At 42.6% G+C, this 11487-nt stretch overlaps 1 protein-coding gene across 3 annotated transcripts in view; it reads left to right on the top strand.

The window, feature by feature from the left end:
- Positions 1–9552, top strand: part of STON2 (stonin 2) — a 79484-nt gene extending 69932 nt beyond the window's left edge. For all 3 annotated transcript variants that reach the window (XM_075425864.1, XM_075425866.1, XM_075425865.1), the window contains exons 6-7: positions 3657–3859; positions 4983–9552. In XM_075425864.1, the coding sequence (XP_075281979.1) occupies positions 3657–3859; positions 4983–5066 (287 nt within the window). In that variant the 3' untranslated portion in view covers positions 5067–9552. The remainder of the gene's footprint in view (positions 1–3656; positions 3860–4982) is intronic.
- The last annotated feature ends 1935 nt before the right edge of the window (positions 9553–11487 follow it).

Here is an 11487-nt window from a genome sequence, read left to right as displayed (position 1 = left end):
CATGGCTACTTTGAGGGAGATGTTGATCTATGTCTCGTTTCCTTGATCTCGTCTCTCCCAGTGTGAGGCTTTATTATAGATACCCTGTGCCAGGGGGAAATGCATCACAGACTTGGCGCTGCTGTTGGAGCCCTGCCACAGAGTATCCATCCATCAGTGTCACCGCACAGAATGCAGGGCAGTTAGTATTTGTTTACATCCTGAGAGGAAGAGAGTGTCCTCACCCCTCCGGTCAGGTCAGATGTAGTTTCAGGGAAAGGAAGGGCCTTGCAAGCACTGTCTTGGCCAGGATACATGAGGTATGTGAGAAGGAGGGAATCCCAAAGTGATGACAGGGCAGGCCAAGTGTAGTTTAAATCTGACCTTGCCTCTGAGGGACTATTTACATTTTTTGACAGTACTCATCCTATCGTTTTCCTTACTCCAAGTATATGGCAAACAAAGAGGGATATAAATGGTACTCGAAAGCACTGATTCCCGCTCCTTCTTAGATTTGCCTCATGGACCACATACACTTCTGACCACGTGATGCTGATGTGTGGTCTGCTCCCAACTGTGCATGCTTGGCTGTATCCAGCCCTACCCACAAGCTGTGTGATATCTCACCTCCACCTATTTGCAGAAGTCCCTATAAACGATGCAGTTCTCAAGCACGAAGTATAAAAATGTTCCCCTGACTCACACTTCATGCTCTCTTACTGTGGCACCTGCAACTCACCCCAAAGAGCACTCTGGGTCCTCTGTAAATGTCTGGTCTGCTAAAGACCTGTGCCAGTGCCTGGGACTCCATAGCAGGGGAGAGGTGGTGGCATCGCACTGCAGCTGTGAGGAAATGCTGCAGGTCACCACAGCCTCCAGCTCCACCCGGCCTCCAGAGGCCACACAACCTGTCCGCACGACCTGGGGCATACGCATTGCATGACTCCCTCCAGCACACGTGCCTGTCTGCCTTTCAAAGGAGGACATACATAGGCACATGCTAAGGGACCCTTCGTTCATCCACTTTGTGTGCTCTGACAGATCAGCCCCTTGCAAACGCGACCCCAGGAACTCCAGAGGTCTCCAGGTAGCCACTCGGACCTCTTGTGCTTCACTCCCTGGACGCAGACTGGTGCAGGCTCTGTGTGATGTGAGGCATGTGACACCATCAGCCCTGCCTGTGGTCTGCCCTGAGGGCTAGTGCCGCAGCCGGACACGGGAGGAGAGCCGGTCCCTCCCGAAGCTCACTGCTTGCATTCAGGTTGTACAATCCTCGCACCTGAATTGTTAAGAATTATTTCAGCAGCTTCGCTGTCTTATCCAAATGTTTTCTCTTTGTGCTCTCTAATGGGGTGGGGCCCCTTGCACTATAGGAACTTGTTATCAGCACTGTCTGTATTATTTTGTAGCCAAAGCATCTGCTTATGACTGGACATTGAAAAGCATGTGACAAATGGAGGACTGTGTGTGCTCTGACCATGGTTTGACCCAAGAGAAAACTGTGGGCTGGATTCTACTGAGCACATTGCCAAAACCCTTTCCAAAATAGCATGTTAAACTTTATTGCCCTTCTCATGTTCACAATTAATATGATCAAAGAAGTTGATAAAGAAAGCCTTTTTACAGGCTCTGCCGAGCTTCAGTGGCAGCTGGCTGGGCTCCACATGTTTTTTTTTAATCCACCGGCAGAGTATTAGGAAAACATCCACCCGATTTTAAATCATGGGAAAACACCGTTCCAGCGAAGCGGGGATGTAGCCTCTGTGCAGAGCCTTGGATCTAGGTGTTTGAACTTCGGTCTGGTTAGGCTCTGGATCCCAGACATGCTGCCTGGTGTACTTGCTGAAGTAAATTAAATCCTTTAATCCAAACGTGCTGGGACATCAGAGTCGTTTGGCACAGATTCCCTCCAACCACGGTAACCCATGCATATATATGAATTATATTATCAGATCCTTGATTGTCAGAATGAAATTCTAGTAACTGAAGGAAGCAAGAGATCCCAAACAAAAGCACTCTTGATTTCCTCCTGATTTTACTGAAAAGTGTACCTGCCCATTTGAGAAACAGCTCTGAATGAGCCTGCTCAACAAACAGAATGTCTGCAGAAGTTGTGCCTTGTGCGCCTCGCACCTGGGGCACTAATGAACACTGATGTGCTTGGTAGTTTTGGTATAGCTTCGGTGGAGGAGTTGCTTTCTTAATCAGCTCATCTGGTTGCCTGCCATGCTGAGCTGGTTTAAATTAATAACTTCCATATTTTTTTGAGTGTTATGCACGGCCTTTCCAGTTAGTGGGTACTCCTACTGGAAGAAGTTAAATTATTGAAAAATTGCTTTCATAATTGCATGGCATTCTTTTCTTCTTTGCTTTTTTCCCCTTTATTCCCCCTTCTCCCCACTCCCCCCTTTTTTTTTTTTTGAGCCTATGAATATCCACCAACGTTCAGGTGTGTTAGAAGAGTGGTTGCTGGTTCCATGTGTCCAGCGGAAATTACGAAGAGTTTGAAAACTCAGATCTCCAAAGCCCCTGTCACTCAGTGTGCTCAAGCCCAGTTAAACATTTCCCAGTGCTACTTCACATGCATCCATCCCGAGAGCACCACAGCACTTGCCAGCCCTGGAGCGTGGCAGCGCAGCTGAACATTCTGTAGCTGTGGATGTGGCTTGTGCCAGAGCACAGAGCTGCCTTCTGCCTTACTTGTCTCTGTCCCGTACACCTTGCTGAGCTGTATAGAGGAGAACTTTCCCAATGAATGAGCAGTCAGAAATCCTAAAGTCTGTAACAGTGGCAGACAAGTATTCCGTTCATTTATTTATACATTACTTTCATTTATACATACTTAGATAACACGATCCCTTCAATCAGAAAGCCCAAGATGGCTTTGAAGGCTCTCCTCCTCATTTTCCAGACAGAGACTGAGGCACCGACCTTAAATGACTTGCTCAAGAGCTTAGGGAGTTGGCAGCAGTCAGAAATAAAACCAGCTTAGCTTGACTTGCAGCACCTGCTTTAATTTTTAATCATCACTGCTGTCCAGCAAAACAAAGGGGAAAAAAGTAATAATGAAGGTTATCATTTACAGATGACCGAGCTAAATGTGGTTACTTCCTCACCTTGCCATCTTTAATGACTAGCCACCTTGTCATGGGTTAGAATAAGGAATAAGCAGTCATTCCCAAGCTGTGCACAAATTTGCTTTTTGAAACCAGAAAAATTATTTAACCCTATCTGGTATATTTTCTTTTGCTAAAACTGAGGATAACAATTTCAAATAAGTGAAATATCTGCTGAATCCCACCTTTACTTACTATCAGTACATGACATTTCAGAAGGATGTGCCACAACATACTTGGCATGTTACATACAGCGGGGGAATTGGAAGAGGGGAAATACCTTTAGTCTATGGTGCTTGATTTACATCTTATATTTTTACCCACAAAAAGCAAACTAGAGTGATCAGCAGTCCTTTCTGCAGTTTAATTTGTTTAATTCATCTGGAAACTGCAATGGTATTGAAACAGGTAAGATACTGTCACTTGCTCCAAACTAGCTCGCCCAGGCAGATTCTGGGTTTCTTGCAGTTTTATGATGTTGCTTCCTCCTAGATGTTGTCTTTTTTGATCCATCCAACGCAACTTTCGTGACTTTCATGTCTATTTGCTTTCTTTTTCCAGCTTCTGGCCATCCTCACTGCTTCTTCTGTCACCTAGAGCTTGGCTCTGACCGGGAAGTGCCTTCCAGTTTTGTCCGCTACGTAGATGTGGAATTTGACATGCCCACCACTTCTGCATCCAAAGCTACAGTTCGGTCCATCTCTGTTGAGGACAAGACCGATGTGAGGAAGTGGGTCAACTATTCAGCACACTACAGTTACAAGGTAAAACTGAGAGTGTGGCAGTCACCATGGTTACTTTGCGTACTACATCGTCTTGAAAAGTGTGGGCAGACAAATAAAATACCGTGGGCAGATGAGGTGGGAATTTGGCACATGCCAGGCTCTGTGCAGTCGCTACCCATGGGCAACCTATTGACTCATGGCAAACAAGCAGTGGATTATCCCTCAGCGAAGGTGGACTAGACTTGCTTGCAGTTACTTTGCGGTAGAGCATACACGCAGCCAGCTCCTGGTGATTAGCTGATACCGAAGGAGTGTGAACAGGGAGTTTTCTGCTCTTCATGGCAGCTACAGCAAGAGTGCTACAGCAGACAAAAGGATTGCATTATTTCTATGCTTAAGTATTTCTTCTGCCTGCCTGCCCTAAAGAGAGGAGCAGATGGGAAAATCCATTACGTATATCCCTGCCAAGAATCGCAGTGTGCCAAATTTTGCATGTTAGCTGATCACTCAGCAGAGAAATTGGCATCCTACCTGCCTTCTTTAAGAGCAGTGATGAGAGATACTGAAAAGATTATCATGGCAAATATTTTTAATGGTAATTGTAATTACATTTTTAGTAGTCTGTTAAGTTCCCTGGAGATAGTATCTGATCTTCCTAAGTATCCCTTTAAGTATTAAACATTGGATTATCCCTGAGTTTTCAGACGTGTCAAAATGTAGAACACAAGTGTAGATGTGTGTTGTGAAAGTAAATCTCTTTGCTTCATGCATCAGTTTTTGCAGAGTTTAAAATTGAGGTTTGGTCTTCTGCTGTCACTTAGGAAGCCACCTGTCTTCTGCAGATTTGGATTTGGATTCAGAGTACAGCTGGGGATGGTAATGAATATAAAATCATTTGAGACAGGTTCTCTGCATGACATTTATCTCTTCTGGAAATGATGTCATGACACTGTTGAATTGTAAAACTGTTTGGATTAGACTGAAAACACTTGTAGTAAATAAAATCCAGCTTTCCATCCTCAGTCTATTTCTCTTCACAACCCTTTCAGTTTACCAAGAGTTTCTTCAGCTGAGCAGGACACGAACCACCACTAAGGAAGATTTTTGAATCTTTTGTTTTCTTTTCTCACTACAAATGTTCTCCCTCTTCTTCCTCTGCCAGGTCGAAATAGAGCAGAAAAAAAGCTTGAATGAGGATCTGAAGGGAGAAGATACTGCAAATGTCAATGAATGTGCTACGCAGTGAAGGAAGATCAGTCTGCAAGTCCCAAGAGGGGTGGTCGAATTAACAGACATGGAAGAAAGGACTTGCCGGGTTTTGGTATTTTTCTTTAAAAAAGTATGGAGTACTACTTCTAAAATAATGCTCTGAAGAGCATTATTTTTCCTTGTGATGTTCCATACTTTGAGAAGAAGCTTGTCAGTGGTTTGTTTGGAGCTGATCCATGGGCTTTTGCTGGAACAATTTAAGTACAGTTGGGGTACAGACAGAATGACTCGTATTACAGTCAAGCCTGCCTTTTCTGCCTCTTCACCATCTAGGTTCTGCACTGAAGTATGGTCTGGCCAGCACCACAGCCAAACCAGAAAGCAGCCTTTATCTCATTTACAATCTTGCCCTCCTACGTTAAGCATTTTTTTTGTATGCCTGTTGGTCTGGTCATTGGCAGATCCACTTCCTTCTGAACTGCCAAATAAAACCTAGGGGAGCATCGAGTGAAAAATTATATAAAATCTCATTTCTGAAGTGGTCAACAGAGTGAAAACCCTCAGCATCATTCTGGAGAATCAACAAATTCTGCATCTTAAATGTAGTAAATGGTCAAGCAGATGAGCTCCAGACAGGACAGCTAATCACCTAGCTGTTCTTCTATTCACCCCTCCCTGTCTCATCCCCTGAATGACTACATGTCATTGTGCATATTTTCATGGGGTCTGCCCAAGTTCCAAGAAAGCCTCTGCAATTTCATAACGTTTTTATTTGTTAGTCTGGGCTGTTCTGTTACCTTGACTGAATATGGTTATAGCTGCTAGTAACAGGGAATGTGTGTTATAGTAGAGGTGATACAGGAGGGATTTTGCTAAGATTAGATCATTCCTGCCTAGAAAGATATTTAAGGGAAAAACATTGGTGTTTGGTTTTGAGTTTGGGGTTTTTTATATGTTTTCTTGGATGGGTAAGGTGGGTGGTTATTGAAAATGTCAGAACATAATTACTTTAACAGACAATGTTGTTTGCCTTCCTGAAAATCCTCGGAATTCTGTCTACGCAATGTTACTTTCATGTTCTGTCTTGAACCTACAATAGGAGTAACTTGTATCTTTATAAAACCCCCACTAACTGGACCCAAAATCTCTTTTCAAAAATTTACAACAAGCTTCTGTCGTGGAGATTTTTTTATCTCCACTTAGCTGAAAGTAACAAGTAGTCTTGAAACTTCTTTCTAAATAAAAATGCAGAAGGAAAGAATCACTCATTCATATATATTTTCAGAGAAAACAGTGTTGACAGTACCCATTTTTCGTAGTTGTTTCCACGGCTTGCGTAATATTTTGTCTTTAGATATAAATGTAAAAAAAATAATTTATTAAATCATTTATCTTTTGAAAGGTTACTGCTGACTTGAAAATCAAACATTTGGAAAGCCTTGGCAATGTAATTTAAAACCATAATGAATTAAAAAGAAAGCCTTTTAACAAATTTATATTTTTTTAATTTTACATTTCATATAACAAGTTTAATACACTCTCGATTTACTACTTGCACTGTGACGCCTATGAAAATCACTACAATGTTAAAATCCCAATTAAAACATGAGATAAATTACATTGAATCTGAAACTGGTAGTGGTAGAATTTAAAACAAGTTATAAGGAACTTACAAATGCCTTTCTATAGGCACCTAAATTTCAGGCCTAGGCCAAACTATTGATGCATATTTACACAGGTACACTGCTGTAAATACGTGAAGTCTCAGTGCTCCTAGGACTTCTGCAGAAGCGTGTACTGTTCTGTTGCAGGCAGTCCCACCAAGGCCCAGAGAGCTCCACGCAGCACGCCAGCTCATACTAAGTGTTTGCAACATCTCACTGTAAATGGAAGAACCCTGGTAACTTTTATGAAGCATTTTGAGACTGGTGGATTAAAATTACTGACAAAAGTGCAAAGAATTATTATTTATTAAATGATGACTTGTATAGGTTGTGAAATATCTGAGCGCATGGGGCTGAATTTGTGCATGATTCTCTGCTCTGTGACAGGCTGGCTAGAGTGAGTTGCATGGCAACTCCTCTACAAAATCCACTCTTCTTTTCAAAGGCATTCAAAGCTTCTGGGTGTTTTTCCCCTTTTTCACTGCAGCTCCTAGTGCACAGTTTCTGAAAAGGACCAGCAAGGAATCCAGCAAAACCAAGCCGAAGGAGTGTTGAGATGTTGCTGAGGAAGCGTGAGAAGGTTTTGTGAGAGAAACAGTCGGGAGATTTCCTACTCTCCTCTGCAGGCTCAGTGTCTGAATTTTTGCCTATTTTCCCCCAGCCCTTGAAAACACAAATGAGTATAGCAAATAAGCAAAATTATGTCGTACTCCTTAAAGAAGGGAGAAAATCAAAGGAATATCATTTTATATCTCTTGAATTTTAAACTTTTCAGTCTGTCGTACTCCAGCCACAGAATATTTCATGCCCCCAGAACTGAAACACGAACATACTGGAGTTTTCTGGACTTACTTCATTGCTCTGCCTCTTCTGATTCTTTTCCTTTTTTTTTTTTTCTTAAATTCAGACTTAATGAATGAAAGTAAGAGTATAGGCCTGACTCTGATCTCTCTTACATAGTTAGTTGTACAACGGAAGTATCTCTTCCAAGCCTAATGGAGTTACGCAGGCAATACTGGAAGAGTGTTGTAGTTTGTAAAAAATCTGTTTTAATCCGTTCTGATCTCTGGACAATATCTTTCTGATCTTCCTGTCACTGAATTTTCAAGAGTTTAGGATGAGTACCTCTGCCAGAGTTTCAAAAGATCTTATTTCCTTTTAAAGCACTGGAGTAAATAGTTTGATTTGTCAAAAGAGCGCTAACAACCAGATGTCACCACTAAATACTTTTTTCAGTCCAGCACCATTGTGAGTGCTGAGCATTTGAACACCAGGATCCTAAGTGCCCTTTTAATTCTTCCACTGTTCTTGCTTGATGAAACACTGCTAGTTTTTCAGTGGTAGATACTGCCACTGTATGAACTTTATGTACATGAGCCATATACTCTTCATCCATAAGGATGCAGTAGTAATTTGGACAGACTGTTGATGGGGGTGAGGGGGAAACAGCTCAGAGTTTTGTCGGTTTTAGAGCAGCAGAAATTATTTAGATACAAGCTATGCTTGTAATGGAGATTTTTTTTTTTTTTTAATCTTGGGGAAAAATATCTTTGAATAGTTTCAGTTTAATACTGCTTTCGAGAAAGATACAATCACTGCCCTTTGGTTTATTTGAAAGCTTTGTAGTACCCAAGCACTCGTGCAGGAAATGTGCCTTCAAAGGTAAGCATACATTTACTCCCTGAAGCTATTCCCACTTTCAGCCTTCTTTCTATTTCTCGTTACGGTTTTGTTTAATTTTTGTACTGCAGTAAGACTTGAGGTATTGCAGGGAATTTTACCTGGAAAAATAAAAATTCTTTGATCACAAGGGGTAAAGATGAATATGATCTCTGGGCAGCTGAGCTTATTTTAGTGAACGCGTCTTACATGTATCAACTGTGGACACTCTGCTAGCAAAGGAAAATGGGAATATTCAGCTGAGAAACACTGTAACTGACTGATGACATTTTTGTCCTTTATTTTATTTAGACTCAAATTTAGTCATCCTGTGGAGACAGATTTTAGGTTCTTCATTGTAGCAGTCTCATAAGAAATATTGCAGAAATAATTGACCTTTTCTGGTGGCTTGCTGGCTGGCACATTTGCTTGACAGAACATCCAAGACCTGTTGATCTGCCTGTCCACGTGACTTAGTAGCTGCTAGAACTCCCTCCTCATCAGCCACCTCCCAGGACAGAGAGCAATTCCATGCATAACAGCATGGAAGCAAGAGGAAAAGGTATACAAAGTTCAGGCTGGAGGTACTTACTCTGTTGGTTGCATGAAATTCTCAGTAATTACCTTGGCCCTTGAATGCACACAAACTAACCAAGCCCTTGATAGGTCGGTCACCTCTGTTCCAGAGGGTGAAAAATTCCTTTCAGTTACTCTAAGCACCTCAGGTTTGTAGCTGTAGTCATCTCCAGAACTGGCCAGTGCAAGAATCCGCAGCACACAGAGACCACTTATGGGTGAAGTACTTACTCTCTTCTGCCACAGAAATTAAATCTACATCATGAGTTGTCTGAGATATGAAATTTTGTGTGATAACAGGCACAGCTGCTCTAGCCGCCTTGTTTTGTTCATCCACCCACCCACCCATCCATCCATCCTCCCATCTGTCCTACCCTCCCTCCCTCTCTCTCCTATACTTGCAATTCATTCTTTGCACTATTGACATTGATTGGTTTGATGATTATTTTGTAACATGTTCCTGCCTTTTTGTTTTGTAAAATAAGAAAGTCTATACACTGGCTAACTTGGTAGAAGCAGTTTATTTTTTTTTCTTTTTATTTTATCAGTTGAAATGGGATGTTATGTTTTGTTTGAACTATGGGAAAATTTAAATAAATGTTAAGATGAAACAGCATATCCACATTTTCACTGTGAATTGAAGTTGTGTGTGCTGTATATTCTGATAACTCAGAAGACCTGAATTCAGAAGAGGAAAAGGGAGTGTTCTGAATGGCATAAAGAAGGACATAAATTAGAAGTAATGGGGCTATATAGAGAAGAGAGATGATTTCATTTGATCATCCAGACTGAATGATAGACTGCAAAGGACATGGAGCAGGCCTAGGGCTTGTGCCACGTAACAGACGTGCGGAGCAGTGCTGACATAGTATAGAAGCGGATCCAACATTCACATGAAGCCATGCTGAAACAAAGGAACTGAGAATTGAAGCTTCTGCTCAGTGGGTCTCTTCTACTGCTCTCTGACCACTAAAGCCAGGAGTGCCTGTGCGGGCAGCGTTTTCCTGTGATCAGAACATCTGTTTGCAAAGCAATCGTAAGGATAAGGTCCCAACTATTCACGGGGTGCTCTGGTGTGATTCTCTGTGTTCTTTCAAACTTCAGCAAGCCGTGTATCATTTCATACATCCTTCCACTTCTCTCACATTCACTGAGACTAGTTGCAGTCTGCTGGTTTTCTCAAAGCACTCCCTGAATCAGACTGAAGAGCTGGGCAGTCTCACTGACCGAAGAAAATCAGATACCCATCATAAGGGCTGCGCAGATTATTGCTCGGAACTCAGCATATTCTCCGTGGTATGCCTCACTACAACTGACAGTAAGTCAGTCATTTTACAGTATAAGAAAAGGGAGCTACACAGGGAATGAAGCCTCACATTCATTATTCAGGAGTAAGTCAGGTGAGCCAGAAGAAAGAAGAAAAGTTAAATAGATTCAAGGGCTGTTAGTGATAGCAGTTTATTTACTATAATTCAGATATTCAGTAACATTTGGAAATGACACTATCAAATTGGGAGGATAGGATTATATTAAGCATGATAGCTTGATAGTATGCAAAATTGTTTTAAAAAGAATTATAGAAAAAGCTGAAAGTTTTAAACCACGTCACTCGAAGTTCCTTGGCAATAGTGCAGTCCTTCAAGACAAGCCAAAATAACACCCTACAAGAGATGGAGAAGTCAGAGTGCCAGCGCAATGTGTACCCAAACAAAAGACATCGCTAGAGTGAGATAGCACAATTTGGAGACAAAAAACCACCACAGCTGGCTTGCAGTGCTTTTAGCTGCTGTGATTGCCCTTACCATCTAATCCAGATACGTTGTGAATTTATGAGTAGGACAAAAGCTGCTGAAGGTCAGCTGAGGCAAAGCAAAAGATGGAGAGGCAGCCCATTGTTTCAGCTTAGGTGCAGGTCTGTGCCACAGCAGATGCGTCTGAAACATGAAGCACACCCATCCCAGCAAAAACTCCTTTTTGTCATGGTAGGAGAAGCCAAACAGCAACTGCCATGTATGAAGAAGTAGTTGGAATGGTATTTTGAACATCAGCTGTGAAAGGTGTCTTTCCCAACCCTGACTAACGGGACTGATGGAGAGGGGTGGCCATGCTGCTGCCTGCAGCTGCACTGGGGCACGACAGCACACAGGAGAGGCGTGCTGGGGCTCAGGGGGTGCGGGGGGGCTGGTTCTGCCCTGGTCCGGGGCCTGCTGCGGTCTCCCAGTTGCTGTTGCCCCCAGGGGCTGTGGAAACGCTGGGAGCAATCAGCTTGGGCGGAAGAGCTGCTGAAGGAAGAGGTTGAATACAGGGTGAATACAGCTGAAAGTAATTTCCTAAGGTGAAATTCTCTTTTGTAAAGGTTTCCCTTATGCAGGACAGAAAAGGAAAGCTCTGCTCCTCTGTGTGCAAGGAAAGAAATTTGTCAGGGCACGGTCAGTTCAGCAGTTGTATTACTGCAGAGAGCACTCAGAATAAAAGGAAATGAAATGGCAAAACCTCATGTCAGTGCACGGATGCAGGCAGAACTGGAGCGGAGTTCTGGCTTCTGGTCAAGAGAAACAA

This window comes from Opisthocomus hoazin, chromosome 7 (assembly GCF_030867145.1).
Source record: "Opisthocomus hoazin isolate bOpiHoa1 chromosome 7, bOpiHoa1.hap1, whole genome shotgun sequence".
Taxonomy (NCBI): domain Eukaryota; kingdom Metazoa; phylum Chordata; class Aves; order Opisthocomiformes; family Opisthocomidae; genus Opisthocomus; species Opisthocomus hoazin.
The sequence above is the reverse complement of the archived record's forward strand: the minus strand, read 5'-3'. Positions and strand labels throughout refer to the sequence as shown.